We start from the raw sequence: 19,940 nt of genomic DNA on the forward strand, positions 1-19,940 counted from the left end.
CCGTCCTTGGATGTGTTCAAGACCAGGTTGGACAGGGCCCTGGACAACCTGATTTAGTAAAGGAGTATGTTTGGTGGCCCTGCCAGGCAGGGGGGTTGGAACTACATGATCCTTGAGGTCCCTTCCAACCCGGGTCATTCTGTGATTCTGTGAGTGACGTTTGGTAGTTATTGCACAAGGTGGACTTTAGGTGAGCCTTGTTTTATTAGGGTGCTCAGCCTTAATTTGCTGCCTGGGGTAGTGCAGAAGAGCTGCAGGTTATTGGGTTAAAAGCAGAGGTGAAAAAACTGAGTCTCAGGCCTGATAGTTTGAAAGAAGGGTGACCAGATTGAAATGGCCACTGTAACAGACCTGTTACAGGTTGCACTTATATCTGCTTTAGTATTTGTTCATGCCATGCTCCTTTGCAGCTCTGTGTTACAGCACAGCTCCAAGCAGGGTGCTGGGGTTGCTGCTGCTGCAAGCTGGGTCTGGAGGGTCACCCAGCTCTGCCCTGCATTGCAAGTAGCACTGGGATGCTGTGTGATAAACGCTGATGCAAAGGGCTTGCAATTTATGTACTGAAGGCTCATGCCTTCAGGAATGTGTTGTGGGCTGTGTGTGGCTACCAGGCTTGCTTTTGTGTTTAGTAACTCTTTAATACTCCTATTGCAAAGGGCCCTAGATGGTTCAGCTCTGTGCAGGCTCCTCAAGCAAACATATGCAGCTAGAAGATAGGATTAAATTAAGGGCTTTTCACTGCTGCAAGAAAAATAGGTTTAGATGATTAGCTTCGGTTTTGCTTATATTCTAAAATGCTTAACGCTGTATCTGTGCTGTGACAGGAACACTTAGTGCAGTCATGTCAGGGTATTATATAGCCATTATCTGGTGTAGGAGAAGCTTTCTTCATTATCTGACTTGCTTCATCTTTGTGTTAAAATAGTGATATTGATTTGACGCCCCTTTAAAGCAACGCTGGAGAAAAGTAGCCTAGGAAGGAGAACCACTCCTGTGCTGCACTCAGGAAGACAAATACCTGCAAAAAGGCACTTGCTGGGGGGTACAAAGGTGCCTTTTGATGTTTCCTTGGCTGATATCTTGCACCTCTCCCATAGGGGGACTTGATGGGATGCAATCAGGTGAATGAGTGGTGCAAAGAAAGGCAGCAGCAGAGCAGTGATGGGCTAAAGATGCAGTCAGGGTGTGGTTTATAAGGAGCAGTAAAGGCAAGCTGGATTATAGGTGGGCAGGCAAACTTGCAGGCATGAAAGCTCACAGGAACCTCACATTGATGGGGCCAAACTTAATTAACTGTGACTTCGTTGTCAGATTAGTGTGTGCTTGGACCCTCCTCTCTTGGGTTTCTCTGTATGTGAAGAATGATGGTAACTGGGAACAAGAATTCAAAGTCAGGCACTAGCCCGGATCTGTTAGTTGTGCTCTTAGTCTCAAGCTTTGCTTTCAGTGAGCATCAAATAAGCTGTGATCTCATGTGGTTCTGATCTCTTTCAGCAACTTTTACTCACAAAATGGGCAGTCTGCTTGTTCCTTTAGTGTGCATGACCATATAAAGCATTCAGATGGGAAAAGAAAAAACCCTTTATTCTATGACTACTCTGTGATTCATGGTTTGTTCCAAGGCATTGGTCTGTGGGGACCGGCCTGTGTTACACATGTGGCTCTGAAGCTGTAGAGGAGCACAGCATTAACTTCACTGCTGCTTTGTTGTCTGCAAACTAGTCTGGACGCCTTCAGCATTGCAGGGTAAATATGTGGCATGTAATAAATGGAAGGATACAGTTGGAAGGGGTGGAATTGGCACTGTTTCTTTCTTGCCAGCTCCAGCAGGGCAGGCTGTGAGGTTTTATGTCCCGACAACTGGTGGCTGCTTCCATCATACTTGTGGGTATCTGCAGCCTGGGCATGTCTTAGTGCTTGCATGTTCATTTAGCCTAATTAAAAGAAAGCTGCTAATACAAGTCAGTGCTGAGAATCAAGCTTACTAAATCAGTACAATTTGCCTTTGAAGTCTGGAGGCAAGATGGTGACTTGTCTCATAAAGGCAGTATTGAAACAGTTAAAACGTGGAGACAGTAACTGAGATGTAACCTGGAGGAGCAGAATCTCTTTCCAGGAATGCAGGGTGGAGGGGGAAACCCGCTGTTCTCTCCTCTTTTGCTTGCATTTCACACCTCCTGCAGCTGCCACCCAAAGCTGATGCATTTAGCTGCAGCTGGCAGGGAGCTCAGCCAGGCTCTTGCAGAGCTCTTCCCAGGAGCGGAGACACAGGGGAGGACTTGGAGCAGGGAAGTTCAAGGCTGGTAAGTTGAGCTGCAGTTCAAAGTACAGCACAGATCGTGCAGGGTAATGGGTTCTGTGGGTGGCTTGTGTTGAAGCATGAGTGGCAATGTGAAGTACAAACGTGGGGAGAACTGTAAGGCTGGCAGTGGTTTTAGCTATGAAGTCACTTAAGTTCTACCTACACGTGGTGTCTCCCAGTGTTATGTACCCAGTTTGAATTTGAGATGAATTAATCACGCTTTGATCTTTAGGGATGATTTTGTTCCTGGCAGTGCTTTGGTTCTGAGAAATGCAATGGTATGAGGAATATGAGCAGCCTCTTGCAAAGTTACAGCATCTCTTAGTATAGATGGGCCATGGGAAGGATGGGGGCTGAGTGTGTGACTGGATGTTGAATGTGCTTTAAAACGTTTTGCTTATTGAAGTGTTAGATAAATGTTCAGTCTGTTTTGTCTAGAGTGTTCCTAAAAGCAACATTTCAATCTGTGTAGGCAAGTTCAGGAGCCAGGCTTTACTATTTAGGTCATCTCGTACTCTGCCTGAATGTCAGCAAGAGTCAGTTATGGGATTTGTTTTATTAATGCCTTAAGAAGAAAGCAACCAGATTAACGTTGAAATGGAGAATTCATTGTAAGAACAGGATTGGTGCATGCTCTAGAGCAGAGGTGATGCTGTGTGAGAATAAGAGGGCAGGACTCAAGCTCTTTCTCTAGCAGGATTAATTACCTTTTATTTCAGTGGGTGGTTAATTTATACTGGCCTTTCTCTTTAAATATAGAGAAGGTTTTGAACCTGCTTTGCATGGGGCTGATTGTACTGGGCTGTGCTGAGAGCGTGAGTCATTACCAATTATTGTGCTTCTGAAGTTGGGCTCTCTGGGTGGATACTGAAACTGATGGGGCCTGACACATTCAAATAGCTGCAGGACTTCCCCTTTTGTTCCTTTCCAAGAAGGGATCACTTCACCTGCTCGGCCAGTAATGCTGTTAAATTCATTCATTTATAGCCTACATCTGGTCATTTGGGGTGAAGGATGCAGCAGCTTTAACAGATTTTCTCCTCTTGAAAAAGCAGGTGGGGAATGTGTTAATCATTGCCATCAGTGCTGGCTGCTCGGGGCGGGGGTTGCTGTCCTGTAAAGATTTCCCTTGGGGTTATTGTGACTCAGCTTCTGCTTTCTCCCCCTGTGACTCCAGGGCTTCAGCATGTAAAGAATTTGCTGATGGTGTGGTGGAGAGCTGCAGTTTGCCCCCAGCTGGCAGGTCCAGGTTCCTCACCCAGCAGCTATGCCGCATCCTCAGCACCACAGCAGTCCCAATGTCCCAGCTGTTTGTCGGGCACTGAGGGAGACCTGTTTTAAAAGAGCAGCTGTGGGGGCACAGCAACTTGATCATCACTTTGGATCTGTATGCAGGGCTATTTTTAAACACTGACTTCCTTCAACACTAAGAAGTGGAAGTGGTTAAACACAAGAGCTGGTTTCTTGGCTTATAACTGGTATGTTAAACTTCTCATATACAGGTTTGTTCCATAAACAGCTCATCACTGCCACAATGACATCTTCAAGCTCTGCCCAGCGTCCAGCAGCTGAGAATGCCTGCAGAATCACTCTTGGACAAGCAAACCAGGTAATTATCTCCCCCACTTATCTTCATTGCTTTCTCCTCACTAAATCTTGCACTTCTTCCATTAAATCAAAACTCTCTAATGACATTTAGGTAAGAAGAATTTAGCATGATGGAATAGGTCTTTTATCCTGAAGATTTCTGTTAGCTTTCAGCAGATCAGAGACTTATGGGTATTTTAATAGGAATAGAGGGGGAGAAAGCAGATAAATTGGGTCATAGAAGAAAATGCATAATGCATGTTTTTGTGTTGGAGCCATACTTGAAGAATTCCATATGCAGCATTGCTCCTAACGCTATAGACTACTTGTGACAGTTGTATTGAAGCATTATTGCTTTGTGTGTTGAACTTTGTTCAATCAGTGATGCATCCCCACAGCTCATTTTGAGGTCAGTATTGAACACGCAGCACTCGTGTTATTGCCTCTTCTTATAGTGTCTCTGGAAGAAGCAGCTGCAAGCCAAGGGCAACGTGGCAGGCGTGTGGTTTGGCTGTGACACAGCATGCTGACAGCCAGAGAGGAAACACGCTGCAAAGAGTGGCTAGAGAAATCTGATCTAAAATCAACTATTTCTCTTCCAGATCCACTTCACTTGTGCAGGGCATCTCCAAAATACAAAGGGAATAGGCAGGAGTGAAAGTAAACTGGTGGCGTGTTTAGAAGATCCTCCTATTTGAGGCAATTTCAGAAGCTTTGAAATATAGCCAAGTCCTGTGCAGTTTATATCTATGCTTATTTATTCAAATCACTTTGCTTGAAAAAGGGATATAAATAGGCTCTGGTATTGTTATGAAAATATTGATGGCCAGCAGTTTCCAAACTAACAGTTCTGTTTTGGCTGTACTGTAATAGCTGAGGGCTCATTTTGCATGGAATCAAGCTAACTAGGTTGCTTCTTTAATCAAAAGGAGATGCATGAGCAGTTATTTCCACATCTATTTGAGAGTGGTCATTAGAGAAATGAATGAGTGCAAATACGTAATTTATCTTATTGAAAACCAGATGCTGATACAAGCAATTACTTGTGTTGTGCTCAGCTTTTTCCAAGTAAAGATGCTGTTTTTGAGGGAGAACAACTCATGTCCAGCCACGAGCCTCTATCTGAGCTTGGAAATATATCTTAACAGTCACAATAATGGCAAAACAGACAGAGCAGATATGCTTGCAGTAGGAAGTAATTTTTTATGGTACTTAAGCAGTGGAACTAAAGCCTTGCCAATATGCTGCCCAGTAGCCAAGCGACAAATTGCACTTGTGACAAGCAACTAAAACTTGTGAAAATGGTGCTGCAGCTAAATCTGTTTTTTAAGGAAATACAGGGTTGCAAGGAAAGGAAATAAGTATTGCAGTTGCGTTTATATAGGCAGAACGGTGTGTATGAGGCCCAGGTGAACCCACTTGACTAATAGGTGAAGGCCTATTGCATGCCTTGAGAGCCTTGTCAAAGTATAAGGGAGCCACCAATAAACAATGTGTGCTAAGAAATGGGTGTTTTTTCCAGTGACAGATTGAAATACCTTGCTACATTAGCACCTGAGAGACAAAGGAGAGCAACAGAAGCAATTCAGAGTGGGAAATGTATACATTAGCATACAATATTATGCACAATTATGTAGCATTCAGCTTCCTAGCAGAGCAGCGTGGGCTTTCTGACATCTTTTAGGAGCATGAGGCTCTCCTAAGGATTATTACAATTCCTGTGGAACACACGGAGTGGTGGGGGAAGCAGCTATTTAAAACTCACTGTAGTTTTATATAGCATCTGTCTTGTGTACTACTCAAAGCTGCTTGGGAGTGTGGGTGAAACCTAAAGGGGTTGTGGTGCAGTTGAATTGTTCCCAGGGTGTTTTACGTATTTCTTAGTAAGGATTTTGTTTATTGACTGAGATCTACAGAAAATACAGATTCTGATCCTTGGTGTTAATTAAACACATGCTGTCTTTGGCATAGTCTTATTATTAGGTGCTTCTTCATGGTTCCTAATAAATACATCCCTCCTGAGGTCTGTACAGGGCATGTTCAGTCTGTTCTTGAAGTCCCACTGTGGGTGCCCCATGGTTGCTCCTGGGTACATGATTCAGAACATTTGGTTAGTCACTGCCCAGGCCTCCATACCAAGGGCCTGAGTTTCTTATCTTTCCTCACATGATGGATGAGTAAATTAGGCAGTGTGACTGATTGAAGCCTTTGGATCTGTCTGCCCAAGTTCCTTTTCTGAGTCAGAGTGATGGTGCTGATTTTTGATCCTTTTAACTTCTCTTCAAGCATTTGACCATGCAGATAATTGTTATAGGGTACCAGCCCTCAGCAGGTTAGCCTAAGGCAAGCATTTTCCAATGGCCTCCATCTCATAGCAGTTATCTCTGCTCAGTGTGTCTGTCTCAGGCGGCTTGAGCAACTTGGGCTCTTTAGCTGAGATCTGCAGGCATGCATGCTGGCCTCACATTCTTTCTCTCATTGCTTCTTAATCATTCAAACAAAAATCTGTGCGTTGTGTTTCAGGTGCGACCCAAACTCCCTCTTCTGAGGATTCTGCAGGCTGCAGGTGCCCAAGGTGAAACCTTCACCCTGAAGGAGGTGGGTTCAGTTTCTATGCACTGAAATTGTGCCTGTCCTGGGTTGCTTAGTGGATGGTCCTGGGACTGGTTCTTGATTCTCCTGTTTTTGGAAGCCCTACCTGCAGAATAGGGATTCTGTACCAGTGAGACTGTTGGGATTTAATTGGTGGTTAATTGTCAGGAGCCTTTGAAGGAATTAAGAAAGGAGGAAGAAACGTAATCAGAAACTGCTTTAGAGAAAGAAAAGATGGAATAAATATCTCTAATGCCTGAGAGAGTGTAGGAGATGCTGTTCCATTGTCTTCTTTAGTGCATGAGAACCTTAAAAATGGGATGTTAGTTGATACTTTTAAGTTCTTTTTGAACTTGCTTGTCAGCTAAACCTGAGAGACCCTGCGAATTCATTTATTTTTAGATTAAAATGCAATATGTGTACAAGATTAAAAAAATGACACTGACTGTGATTTACAAGGGTAGCCTGTCTGGAAAGAATTAAATGCAGTGGTTTTTCATTATGAATGTGTCAGATATTCCTGCAGAGCTCTGTGACTTATTTTAAACACTTATGCATTTAAATAACTTGTTTAGCTTCTACAAAGTTTTGCAAAAACAAATTGAATGCTTTAAATGGGGGGCAGTTCAGTATTAAACGCAGGTTGCTTGTATAGATTAACACTTTAACTTGGCTCAGTTTTTCTGCAGCAATTGGTATTAGCATCATTTTGGTGGCATTTGCTATCATTCAAGAGGGTCGCTTTGGTTGGTAATAGGGGAACTTTGCCTGTGTTGGGCTTAACACTCTTTTCTTTCTCCTCTTGTACTCCTCACTTCAGCTGGTACTTCTTTTTATAGTGGAATAGCAGAGGGAACTTGTCTTAGTTTTCTGTCCTGTTAGTTGCAAACCTTATGGCAATGTGGTAAAGCTTCCTTGTTTGAGACATTGATGGATGGCTGACACTGCTTAAGGTATCAGGAGGCAAATACCATAAATTAACACAAATTTCCAGAGTCTTTGGTTTCAGCTGCAGACGTGGCTGATGATATGTTACGATTCCACAGGTTATGCATTACCTAGGACAGTATATAATGGTGAGGCAGCTGTATGACAAAAGGCAGCAACACATGGTGTATTGTGGAGGAGATCAGCTGGGAGAATTGCTGGGGCTGGAGAGCTTCTCTGTAAAAGATCCAAGGTAAGCAAAGGTAACCTTTAACATATGCTGTATTATGGAGATTGCTGAGTGAGAGACCCTTGGTGACACTGTTCCTATTTGCAGTCACAAAAATCTCCATGAGTACCAAATGTCCACCAAATGCATTTGTTAATGCATTTTGACAAGTCTGAGCTTAGCTCTTGCTTTGAAGAGCTGGTTCTGAATAGTCCAGACAGCAAACTGCTTGAGGTGACATCTTTGCCTCCCTTGTGTTGCTGAATCTTCTCAGACTTCTGGTCTCAGGCTCATGCTAAGATCTGCATCCTTCAGGTAGGTTCTGAGCTAGATTTAGGAGTGGCAAAAATGCACTGCAGACTCCAGCATCTCTATGGGGTTAATAAATGAGAATTTAAGTCTCTGATTTGACAGGATAATGCTGTTTGCTACTGTGATTATATTTACCATCTCCTCCTTCTCCACAGCCCAGTCTATGACATGTTGAAACGGAACCTTACTTCTGCTGCCATGACAGGTAGGTTTTACACAGTATGGGCAAGTATATTCAATAAAGTGTTGATGTAACTTGGGTAAGTAATGATTATTCAGAGAAGAGAAATGGTTCTGAAGTTGGAACAAACTGCTGATGAAGGCTTTGACAAGAGTCTCTTTGAGTATGTTCCGTTTGTGTGTGTCCACCATCAGTAGCTGTGGTATGAAATCAATTAGCTGGTTGAGTAATACAGCTGCCTTTAACCAATGGCCAAACCTCAAAGCAGCAGATAAAATATTGTGGGTGCCCAAATCAACATAGCTGAAGCATCTCATCCAAATTCTTATTGATTGCTCAGTCTTTTGTCACTTTTGTAACAGTCTGTGACTTCTCTGTCTTGCCTCATTTTGTACTTTAATTGTCTGGAGAGCAAGTGTAAGGAATGCTGGAAACCTAACCTAGTTCTGCAATCTGAAGAGGTCTGGACTTTATTCAAACCCTTGAATATTTAAAGGCTACAATTGTTTGGCTTGTGAGAGATACAATCTATTTACATCAGTTTATTCTTAAGTTAATCTTGGCTGATGGCTGCCATGACACAGCTCATCATCTTCATGTGATAATGAACTTATTGAAGCCACAGATATGCAAATCAGGAGTTAACTGTACCAAGAAGGTTGTGAAGTCGTGGATCTCGCTTCCTGGGATCTCTAAGCAGATTAGATGGGCTTAGTTCTTCATACTTAGTTCTTCATAAGTGCTTATTCTGGTTTTGCTTGCATGTTCAAGCAAATGTAGAAATTGAGAGGATGTGGCCCTGAACTATTTATGCTGGTTTTGAGCCATATATTGGTGCCTGTGTGGTCCACCTCCTTTCCTTTCTATATAGAACCTTCCTAAGCAGATTCATGTAAATTTAGCTTCAGAATAACTGTGTGAATGCAGTTCCCCTTGCTGGTAGTGCCCTGCCCTTTTACCTGTAGGCAGTGTGTGAAGAGCAAAGGATCCCAACAAAACACTCTCCTCTGCTGCCCTATTCCTTTCCGCTTGGTGTATGCATGTAGCTGTGTGCGTGTGACTGGGTGTGCGTGTGTTGTTGTCCAGTTGTGCTGTAAATATTGCAAACCTGCCAAAGGAAGCACTGTTCCTTTGGTGTGATGATCATTGGGTTTAACCACCACGTGTGCGTGTGTATCTGTGTGACTATGATGCGAAACAAGCTTGGCAGACCAGGCCAACTATGTGGGAAGGATGACTCTTGGTATTGTTTTTCCCTTCCTTGCAACACAGAAGTAGCTAAAAGTGCTGCAGGGCTTAAGAAGGCCGTCATGTTTTATATTAGCAGCTTGTATTCGTTTGCCAAACCAGTACTCATCAGAACATCACTTTTGCAGATTATCGTGCCCACTTCTTCCAAGTACACTTGTAGGAAGAGCAGTGACTGCAGTACATCTTGTTAATAAAGATTAAGCTCTGACATAATGCTCTTTATCAGATGCTATCCTTTACTTGGCTAGCTGTCGCTTTTAACATGAATCACATTTGGAGTATTTAGGAACTCCTACCTCACTTTAAGGGTGTTTTGTGTTCAGTTCCTAATAGTGGTTAGCTTTGTATAAGGAAGCCTTTCAGTACATGGAGTGCATTTCCACACTGTGTTTAGGACTAGTGTGTGTCACACAGTGTTAGAAGGGCAGTTCTTCTCTTCTAATGCCACAGTGAAGACAAAGCAATGATGGATGAACCAATTGGCTTCTGTTTTCCTGCAGGTATGAAATCCATAGTGGCCACTAGGAAGTTGTATGGTGATGAAAGCAAACAAAAGACCCCCAACAAATGAATACATAGAGCCATATAATTTTGTGGTCCTGTGTGTTATCACTTCTTGGTCCACTTTTCTGCCTACAAGATGCAGTTTTCAGTGCCGTGACTCACAGCACAAATCAGATTGCTCATGCCTCCCTGGTATTCTGCAGGGAATCTCTCTGCTGTTTGAAATGGGAGAAAGCAAGAGCCATCCTCTCACCTTTCCAGGGAGCAGACTTCCTAAACACAGCTCTTCTGTTATCTAGAAAGACTCTGTAGGCTGTTATTGCTATTTAATTAGGCTGGCCTTTTAAATTTCCTCCGTATGTGCTTAGCAAAGCCTGGGGAGCATTACTAGAGTGATGCTTCTCTAGGAATTGGCCAGCTTGCTAAGGACGAAAGAGCTCTGCTTTCCTAAAGGATTGCTTAGTGCTCTGCCAAGCCTGGGTCGCTGGTTGCTTGCTGAAGACCCTCTGTGTTGTGAGAATGGTTATTACCAGGGAAGGTTTTTTCTTTTGTTTTACCTGCTATCTAGATGCTGCACAGAATCTCGCACAGGAACAGAGCGTCGATAAGCCAAGCCAAGACCAGCTGAAGGTAAACCCACTGCGTGGTGGTTTCTTTTGTTGTACAGAGTGCCCCTTCTCTGTACCTGTGCATGGTGGACTACCAGAACTTTGTGCTGCTTGGCTGCCAGGTTCTCACCTTCCTGAAAAGTTCTTGGAGTCCACACAACAGGGACAGAGTGACCCTTCTCTGTTCTCATCATAACAGAGTACCAGTCTCTGAGCGCGTTTCTCTGGGGTGTAGCACTTCTAGTCCTCAGTTCCTCCAGCCTGCTCTGTCTTTTCACGTCTTTCCCCTTTTCCCCCCATTTCCTCTCTAAGTAGGAACTGCCAAATCATTAAACTTTCTAAAAAGCGTGAAGGAGTTTTGTGTTTAGTAGGATTGTTTTCAGAAGCTTTCAGGCGTGATCTGAAACCTAGGAAAAATCTTTGCACGTTCTAACTTATCTTAGGTGTGTTTTGGGATTAAGGTAAACTGATCTTGGAGGTGTCTGTTCACACTGGGGGGCCAGAGAGCCACAAAGAGAGCAGTTTTACTGCATTCTAAATGGCAACTTTTGGACTTCTTGCCAGTCTTAAGATTTTTCCTGGGTTGCAAATATGTTGTTTGTGCTGATTACAGATGCATTAGTGTTCCTAGAGGGTTAAAAGTGTGTAGGTTTTGTTCAGAAACTTCTTTTTATCTTCTTATCTTTTTGGCGTTGTAATGCAGCTGGTGACTCAGAATGGAAGTGCTACATCCCCTTGTCTCTATAAGCTCTGTTGGACTAACATCTGCTTTTTCCTTCATGCAGTTTAGCCCAAAGGAAGGTTCTGACACTGTCATCATGGAGGATGAAAGCAATGCATCTGCCGTGTCTACCTCAGAGCACAAATGTGAGAATTATGAAGGTGAGTGCCAGCTTTTCCATGGTAACGGGCTGTATGAGTACTTCTGCTCCTTCTCCAGTATGACACATTGAGCTTTGTATCAGGAAACAGCTGGAGGAGGGTGCTGGGAGACTAATAAAAACCTGTTGTGGAATATAATCTTTAAAACTCATCATTTTATGGCAAAGATTGAGAGAAGTGCAAATGTCTGCCAAACGTACTTTATGATAGGCATGTTTTCTAGCTTAGATACTTTCTCTCATAAATAAACACTGAGTAAATTGGCAGGTTAAGCCCCAAAAGCACATCTATCACTAACCAGTGCCATCAAAAATCTTACAGACCTTGCTGAAGGGTGTTGTAAATGCTGAAATTAGACTCGTATCTATTTATCTTCCCATGGGGCCCTCTCCTCTGATTACACAGAACACAGCCTGAGTTGTCTGCAGTCGTTGCCTGCAAACCAATTAGGAATAGGAGTAACAATGGATATATGTATTTTTTTCTATCCAGCTTAAGCATCGCACAGCTCCTTCATATTTAGACATTTCGTTTGTTTTAATGTCTGGGGTTTTCTTACTGGTTCAGTCATGGATTTCTGATGTTATGGAAACAATTTTCCTGTTTTTTTTTCCACCTTCTGCTCACAGATTGTTCTCACATCAAGGAACTTAATTTATAAAAACAGATCATCTTAGCAATGTGTGGGTATTTCTGGATAAAATGAGAGCAGTAAATATTTTCTTGGCTACATGTGCAGAGGAGATAGAAATAGTCCTTGTTGGTGCCTTTGAAGCTCTCAGCAGTGAGGAGGGTTTGTTTCAAGGTTATCTTGAAATTTAGACCTCTGAGTTGAGGATTGGAGGCTAAACTGTGTGTGCTAAAAAGGAGGCTACAGCAGGGAGTCATAGAGGGTAGATTTTTACCTTTCCATGTCCTGATTTGCCCTTTGGGAATTCAGGAGCTCCCATCATTTGGAATTTGAACAAAATTCAAACATGTTCTTTCTACATTATAAGTGCTCCAAGACTGAGTGTTGATTTGGATAGAGTTCTGAAGGGAGAACTCATGTTTGTATATTCCTTCTTAAAAAGCTGGTAATGCTAAATAGAAAATGTGCAGTTATAGAGATGCTGGGAACACTGGAATGCTTTGACCTCTGGCTGTTTTGCCAGATTCACTTGGGTAGATACATCAGTGCAGTTGTGTGTCAGATCTGACATCTTCAGTACACTCACACAGACTTCAAAGCTCTTAGCAGTAACTCTGGCTGTAAGACAGTGGAAGAAAGGTATCATCTCTAATCAGATGGGGCCAAATTTGTCTCTGCTAGTCTCTTTAATGATGTAGGTGTGGCATGACTTAGATTCTACTTGGCTCTTACAGACAAAGACTTAATAGAAAACCTCTCTAAAAGCAAGAAGCCTAAACTGGACCTAGTGTTTGAGGAATGGGATGTAGCTGGTCTTCCATGGTGGTTTTTAGGCAACCTCAGAAGCAATTACAAGTCCAGAAGTAATGGATCAACAGATATTCAGACTAACCAGGTGTGTAGACATTTTAAAGAGGTGCGCTGTATTCTCTTCCTCTTTTCTTTCGTTTTTCAAGTAAATAATATGTTATTGTCCTTTCTCTTCCCTTCCCACTTCAGGATTTTCAGCCTCTCTCCCTTCTGTGTTCCAGTCCCAGCCTTTCACGTCAGGTGGTTGGTTACCTTTATAGTGTTCTTAAATAAATTAGGCACTCTGTCATCTGTTGGGGGCCCTTCTGCACTCCAGAGCTTTGATGGTATTGCAGTAGGTGCCCCTTCCCTGTGTTGAAAGTTGTTGCTCAGTGCAGATGGTGGTACTGTAGTGGCCATGCTGTATGGCCAGCTTGCAAGGGGAATGAGCATCATGCTGTTTGCCACCAGGGGTGTCAATAGAAGAGTAGTGCACTGCCCCTTTTTCTCCTAGGCATTAATGGAAAGGCAGCCCAGGGCCTGGAAGGAAAAAGGGAGAGGTATTTCCTGCAGCCACAACTGCAGTGTTGGCCCTCCTGCTGTTGAAACCCTGAGCTCTAAGTGGTATCTTCTTTTTCTTCTCCATTAGGACATAGACACTGCCATTGTTTCAGATACTACTGATGATTTGTGGTTCCTCTACGAAAGTCCCATGGATCAGACCAACACAGCAGTCAAAATGGAAACAGCTGACTGTGAGGAAGTGAAAGAAGGTGACAAAAAGGTACCTCTTCAAACAGACACCACGTGTGTGCCAGTTTTCCTTATCTATGTGATCCCAGTGCAGAATCCTTTGTTTTCCCCCAGCCTTTCAGTGCTGTGTTAACATGTCAGGAGCTAAATCTGTAACCACCCAGAGTTTGTGTTAGAAAAGGCTGTCACCATTCCATACACAGAGTGATAGCTTTCCTTCTAGTCAGTCTGGGTTTTGGTTTAGATGTGCGTATTTTCAAGGCACCAAATTAATTGAAAATTACTGGCCAGTCTGAGGTTTTAATTAGGTTAATCACAAGAGGAATTAATCAGATGTGTGGTAGAATAATTCAGTTCATGATTCATGAAATTTAATAGGAACACTCAGGTATTTGTGTTTGCCTCTGTGTGATATTTTTTTTGCATGCATTAGAGAGAGATATGAATTCATCACAAGAAAATCTGACTGTAAACCAGCTCAGTGCAAGTTATCAACAACAGCTTGGAATAGATTAAGTACACAAAATGACTTTTCATTCACTTCTGTGAATTAATTCTCATGGTGATTATATCATCATTTTGGTTTTGCTGTACAGAGCTAAGCACATCGTAAGTGCAGATTGTTGCAGCTCTTCTGACAGCATATCTACTTTTCCCAGGTGACTGAGGATGAATGTTTGCATGACTTTGAGGATTCTCAGTGTTTAAGCGACGACACAGATACAGAAGCTGCTTCTGAGGTAGGCATCCCTTGGGTCAGCATTCCTTGCTTGGTAGTATGCTGCAGCCTTAGCTGTATTTAGCAAAACTGCTCTCCCAGCTTCTCCTATGGCTCCTTCTTGCAGTAAGAGAAGCATTAGGATGTCCCTGGCATAGGGCAGCTGAATCATATCTCTCGCCCTTGCTTTCTGGGGTACCTAAGTAAACCACTGTCAGTTGTGCACATTCAGCAGATGCCAAATGATTATGGAGGCTGGAAAATGTATTCCTAACTGTTTCCAGGAGCTCTACCCTTGAAATCAATAAACTGCACAGCGTGAGAACACTGTATTTCACAAGCTGGGAGAAAGGAAGGACGAAGTTTAATGCTTAAGGAGAAACCTGCATTTTTAGAATGCACAGAGTACTAAACTTCTTAGGCTTTCTGAGGTGCTGATGATCAGAGTTGCAATCACGCATCTGCAAGCCTCAGTAACAGTGTCCTCTCTTGATGAAGTTTCTTTGCTGCTTTTCCTTTGTTGAGGAAAAGAATTGTTAGCAAGAATGCACTAACTTGCTGCTGTTTTTGTCTGCCCTAATCGTTCTTCAGGACTGCTGGCAATGCACCAAATGCAAGAAGTTTAATTCTCCAGGCAAACGGTACTGTTACCGCTGCTGGGCCTTACGGAAGGACTGGTACTCAGATTGTCCCAAACTCACTCATTCTCTTTCTCTATCCAACATTGATACTATGCAAAATGAAAACAGTGATGAAGGGATAGATGTCCCGGACTGCCGAAGGACAATTTCTGCTCCAGTTGGCCCACCTAAAGACATGTATGTGGTAGAAAAGAAATCACATATAGATCCCTGCAGTTCTATTGAGTCCTTGGATTTGGCACGAGAATGTGAAAGCAGGGACTCTCTTTTGAGTTTCACTGAGCATAAAAAGGAGGAAGAAATACAGTCTTTAGAGAGTATAAAGACGTTACTGAATCCTTGCTTCCTCTGCCATCACAGACCGCGAGATGGGAATATTGTCCATGGGAGGACTGCTCACCTTGTGGCCTGTTTCAAGTGTGCAAAGATGCTGAAGAAAAAGAGATCACCCTGCCCGGTGTGCAGGAAAGATATTAAGATGGTGATTAGAATCTTTATGGGGTAGCTGTGCCTCTTCAGGCCTTCTCTGCTGAAGGATAGCACCCATTTTCTTGCACTCTACACAGACCCTTAACTTCAGAGCTCAGAGCATGAATACCAAAGACAGATTCCAAACATACCAAGAGCACAGAAATCAACCCTGTATGTCATATGAAGCAGCGTCCATTTCTGCTATCTACTTAAATGAAAGCCTGTTGGGATTGGGGAGGCACCAGTGTGTTGGTATTGATGCCCTAGCTTTGAAATTATCTACATTTGAGTTCAGTAGTTTCAGAAGGATTCTCTGTTCTGATAACTGGTCCTTGCAGAAAACAAGTTTAGGAGGGAGTTATGACTTTGGCTGTTGGAGTGTTCTCCAATAAGTCAAACTCAGTGCAATGCCTTCTAAGTGGGAAGAGTGTGGTGGGTGGGTGGGAGGGAGGGGTAGGTGAAGAGGGTGTGATTTACATAAGCCATTTCTCCAAGGATCAGTTCTTATAAAGGCAGTGAGTAGTAAATATGCAGGTTTCCAATAATCCCTTTTTCTTTTCTAATGTGTATTAGATAAAATGAAAGTCCTTTTGCACCCTGACTTAAAATAAGTCCTTTCAGACTTCTAATTTGTAGCTATCTCAGGTCATGTACCAGTTGGCAGAAGAACAGGGTGTTAAACTGTGCTTTATTATTACATCTTCTCACTCATATCAATTCATTTAAGCACACTTCTATGTCAGCTGTCCAATGTTAGGTCAGAATCTGTTGTGCCAACTGGATTAAATCATAGCAGCTCTTTGCTCATAGCACCAGTGCAACTTTCACCATTGCTTTGTTTCATCAGGTTGGTCTAGAAGATGCATTGCTTTGTGTTATGTGGCTTTGCAATCAGGATACAGATCTTTTTGGGGATAAAAACAGTCCTGCAAAGCACTGATTGCAGCTAGTTAGTCTATGGGCTGTGTTTAGTGTTTGTTCTTTCTAGTTTTCTCTGCTGATTTTTCTTATCCAATGGTCTAATGCTTCAAATCCATTTCAGCAGATCTGTCTGTCCTTGAAAGCTATCTGTGGTTGCTCTGCTGTTTGTTAAAACTCAGTTAGGACTTGCAGTTTAAACATGCTTTCTGCATGATTCCCTCTTCAATCTAGAAGGTATTTTGCAGATAGAAGAAAAAGAAGGTAGTGTTTGGATCTCAGATCTTCTCTAGGCTGTTTCCCAGTTGTTTTCCACTCTCCTTGTGCTGGTCCAGTCCTAGCAGGTCAGGTTTGCAATGGAAGGTCCCAACACCTGCCTGGCTGAAGCTCCCAGCAGTCTCTTATGTCAAAGCTGTTTGTGTGTAACGATATTGGAGTAGGTGCTATATGCAGTCACTGCCAAAAGACAGATCAATATTGTATTTTACAGAGTATTGTGATTATTTCTATGTTGGTTCTTATTTAGCCTATTATTGTTGGCTGTTATTTACAGTTGTGTCGTATAAGAGGATAACAGTCTGACATTTGCTGCACTATCTGTGAGTATATGGGAGTCAGTCCACATGGAGACAAATGTACTTCTTGCTCCCCTAACCGAAGGGCTTTTCAATGCAGGTGATGCACTTTAGTCATTCTAAGCTCAGCAGCGTTGCCTCCTTAATCACAGGAGTTCCTGCCTGGTAGTTGCTTCCATTTTCAGATAGTTTCTCCTTTTTAAGGAGCCTGGGATTGGGCAGTGTGCATTGTGACACTCTGCAGCACTTCTGAATACTGTGAATCCCCCCCCACACACACATACACTTGTATCTAAAAGCAGTTTACTGAGTAGTTCAGTATGGCTGCACTGAAAAGCAACTTGTGTTGACCAAACATGTTTCAGGAGTGTGTAGGGTTCCTGCAATGGGTTGAATATCCTTCCCAAAATCCTACTGAGATCTATAAGAGCTTCTGTTGTTAAATGAGAATAGGCCCTATTGCAGGTTGTGATAAAGAAACTCAGTCTGTGGGATAAGACGCAGGGTAATGATCTCCTTATCTGTGACCCTTCAGTGTAACCACGTTGTTTACAACATACATTTGCCAAGTTCTTTATTCTTTTTAACTGAAGTAGTCTAACAATGTTACAGTTGGTCTTCCTTTCTCTAAACGAATAAGCTATTTGCAGTGCAAGTGGAGCTGTAAGTGCCCGGGTTGTGGCTGAGGCGTAGGGTGGATGGGAGGGTTGTAGTGAGGGAGATAGAGGGAAGAAGAATGTTTTATTGCTTTAACTGGAGCGTGAGGCTAAATGAGGTGTAATTCAATGACACGTTGTAGGAAGTGCAGGCTGGAGGTGTGGGTTGAAGAACCAGCTCAGAGCACTGGCTTGTAATATTTCCTTTGCAGTGCCATGAGATGTCGGCCAGACGGTGCTATTAGTTTCCTTTCCCACATGTGCTTTTGGTTGGAGGTGGGTGGTGTGAGCTCATGTTCTCTGAAATCATCCCTGGCATCTCATTGTGCATAACAGCTCCCTCTCTTACTGTGCTTCTCCTATGAAGTGCAATATGGCAGAAGCTGTCCGTGAGTAAGCTTAGCAGTGTTGCTGCCTGTTTTAGGAAGGGCTGAGCACAGCTGCCTTTCAACTGTCAGATCAGAAAGGTTTCTGTGTTCTTCACTGGTCCTTGGGAACCTGCTGACATCTCAGTGGTCAGTGTGCTCCTATCATGAGATCCCTCTGCTTTTCAGCCAGAAGGTTCTGGCACCATTTGTTTCTTCTGAGTGCTGGGCCATTCCTTGAAGGCAGTTATGAGCCTCTACGTTGCATTGTATTTATTCTGCACTTCTTATGGTGTCTGATGGAAACTATGATACAGCTTGCCAGTGTCCTCTCCATCCTTCTGCATTCAGCATTGATTGTAGCTGATACTGAGAAGCTGTCTTGGCAGAAGAGAAGTGGCTGTGGATAAATGGGAATGATATGAGAACAGAGTTGGTTTTTCCTTTTGCCTCTTCTGAGCTATGTCTTCCTCTCCTGGAAGAAGAGAAATGCTCTCATTAGAGGCCTTTGGTGGAGGCTGGCTGTACTGGGAGACAGCATGGTTAAGTGATGGGAGAGCCTTTGTCCTGGCATGGTGTGTGAGCTGGAAGAAATACCCCGAATCCTCTGCCATCTGAACACCTGCAAAGGGGCATCAGGATCCTCGAAAAGGAGGAGCTGCAAGGCTGTTTGTTCAAGATCAAGACGGATATCTGTGAGCTTGGAGCAGCTCCAGGACAACAGATCACCTCCACCTTGTTTTCCTTGGTCATCTATCCCAAATGACTTGCATGCATTTTCCTTGCTCCTTTTGAAAGTAAGTGAGATCACTCTGCAAGCAGCTGCTCATCAGCCTTAACATCTCTGCACCTTGCTCTCTGCACTTGTTCACATGAACACGGACAGCTGTTGTGATTGAAGCCCTGTTTTAAGTGTGTTCTCCTGCCTGGCCTCCCTGGCACACTTCTCCTACAACCTGTAGTTCCTGAATCTGTTTGTCTTGGTAAGAAAAGCTCTGTATCTGAGTACCCACCATAAGTAGGAGCTCTCACCAAGTGTTTGCACTATTTATAAGAGGCACGTAGCGCAGATGGCCTCTTTTTGTGTCCTGCGCCTAATGAGTGTAATTAAATGGAGCACATCAGACTTATCGACGATGTAGGTTTATTTTTTCATTCATACTGCGTTTCGGGGGAAAAGCTTTGAAGTAAAGGCCTATTTACCAGTCATGTAACCTGTGCCATATGTGTGTTTGTCTTCATGGAGAGGCAGAAACCTCTCAGCCCTCCCCAGGCTGCAGGTGGAGGGGAGGTTACAGGTACAGGCCATGCAGCTCACTAGAGGGCACCCGCCTGCTGCTGGTAGAGCAGGATGCTGGCAGCTTCCTCTCAGCCTCTGGGTTGCGCTCATGGAACCTTTAATGCTGGCATAAATAGGTTGCGCTGGGGGGTGGTGGGAGTCCTGCAGTTAGGATTCAGCTTTCTTTAGTTTCCTCTTGGTTTATGGGGCTGGTTGGAGACCAGCAGGCTGTGTGTAATCAGGAGGAAGACAGATGAGCGCACTCTGCTCCTTTGTGTTGGAAAGGAGCACCACGTACACCCTGCACACCCTGCAGTGATTGATCGCTTGCTGCTTGCCAAGGAGGAGATGCTGCTTCACAATAAGCACCTTGACTGCATTGTAGGAAAACAATAAAGCTCCACCTGTGGCATCGGAACAGTAGAAAGGGGAGCTGGTTCCCCCATCCCTGACACAAGGATACCTGCAGGCAGGGAGTGGTTGTGTGCCTGGCTGTATTTCTCTAAGCAGCTTTGGGGAGGGTTGGAGTCTGGGATCACCTGTTGGCAGGCAGCTGGTTTGCACCTAGCAGCCATTCCAATTCTGCCCAGTAGCAGTAATAGGAGCAGTAATTAGGTTTACTGGTAGCCCCTGCCAATTTTGAAGCCTGCAGGGAAGTTCCTGGCTCTGCCCCTGCTGTCTAATCTCAGAGTAACCTTACTTTGCACCCTGCCAGCAAAACCAACCAGTCCCAACATGCTGCAAATCACAGGAGCTGCATGAAGCACAT

General features: G+C 43.6%; 1 protein-coding gene across 6 annotated transcripts in view; it reads left to right on the top strand.

The window, feature by feature from the left end:
• MDM4 (MDM4 regulator of p53) overlaps nucleotides 1-19,940 on the top strand; it is a 29,200-nt gene that overhangs the window by 932 nt on the left and 8,328 nt on the right. For 2 of the 6 annotated variants that reach the window (XM_015884966.2, XM_015884968.2), the window contains exons 2-11: nucleotides 3,805-3,911; nucleotides 6,413-6,487; nucleotides 7,528-7,661; nucleotides 8,105-8,154; nucleotides 10,454-10,515; nucleotides 11,279-11,375; nucleotides 12,741-12,901; nucleotides 13,445-13,579; nucleotides 14,208-14,288; nucleotides 14,858-19,106. In XM_015884966.2, coding sequence (XP_015740452.1) covers nucleotides 3,837-3,911; nucleotides 6,413-6,487; nucleotides 7,528-7,661; nucleotides 8,105-8,154; nucleotides 10,454-10,515; nucleotides 11,279-11,375; nucleotides 12,741-12,901; nucleotides 13,445-13,579; nucleotides 14,208-14,288; nucleotides 14,858-15,412 — 1,425 coding nt within the window. In that variant the 5' untranslated portion in view covers nucleotides 3,805-3,836 and the 3' untranslated portion in view covers nucleotides 15,413-19,106. Of the gene's footprint in view, nucleotides 1-835; nucleotides 1,747-2,183; nucleotides 2,304-3,804; nucleotides 3,912-6,412; nucleotides 6,488-7,527; nucleotides 7,662-8,104; nucleotides 8,155-10,453; nucleotides 10,516-11,278; nucleotides 11,376-12,740; nucleotides 12,902-13,444; nucleotides 13,580-14,207; nucleotides 14,289-14,857; nucleotides 19,107-19,940 lie in introns of those variants that run through there. The other 4 variants (XM_015884971.2, XM_015884972.2, XM_015884969.2 and 1 more) reach the window with 3 other exon arrangements.

The sequence above is a fragment of the Coturnix japonica genome, chromosome 26, assembly GCF_001577835.2.
Source record: "Coturnix japonica isolate 7356 chromosome 26, Coturnix japonica 2.1, whole genome shotgun sequence".
Lineage (NCBI taxonomy): Eukaryota > Metazoa > Chordata > Aves > Galliformes > Phasianidae > Coturnix > Coturnix japonica.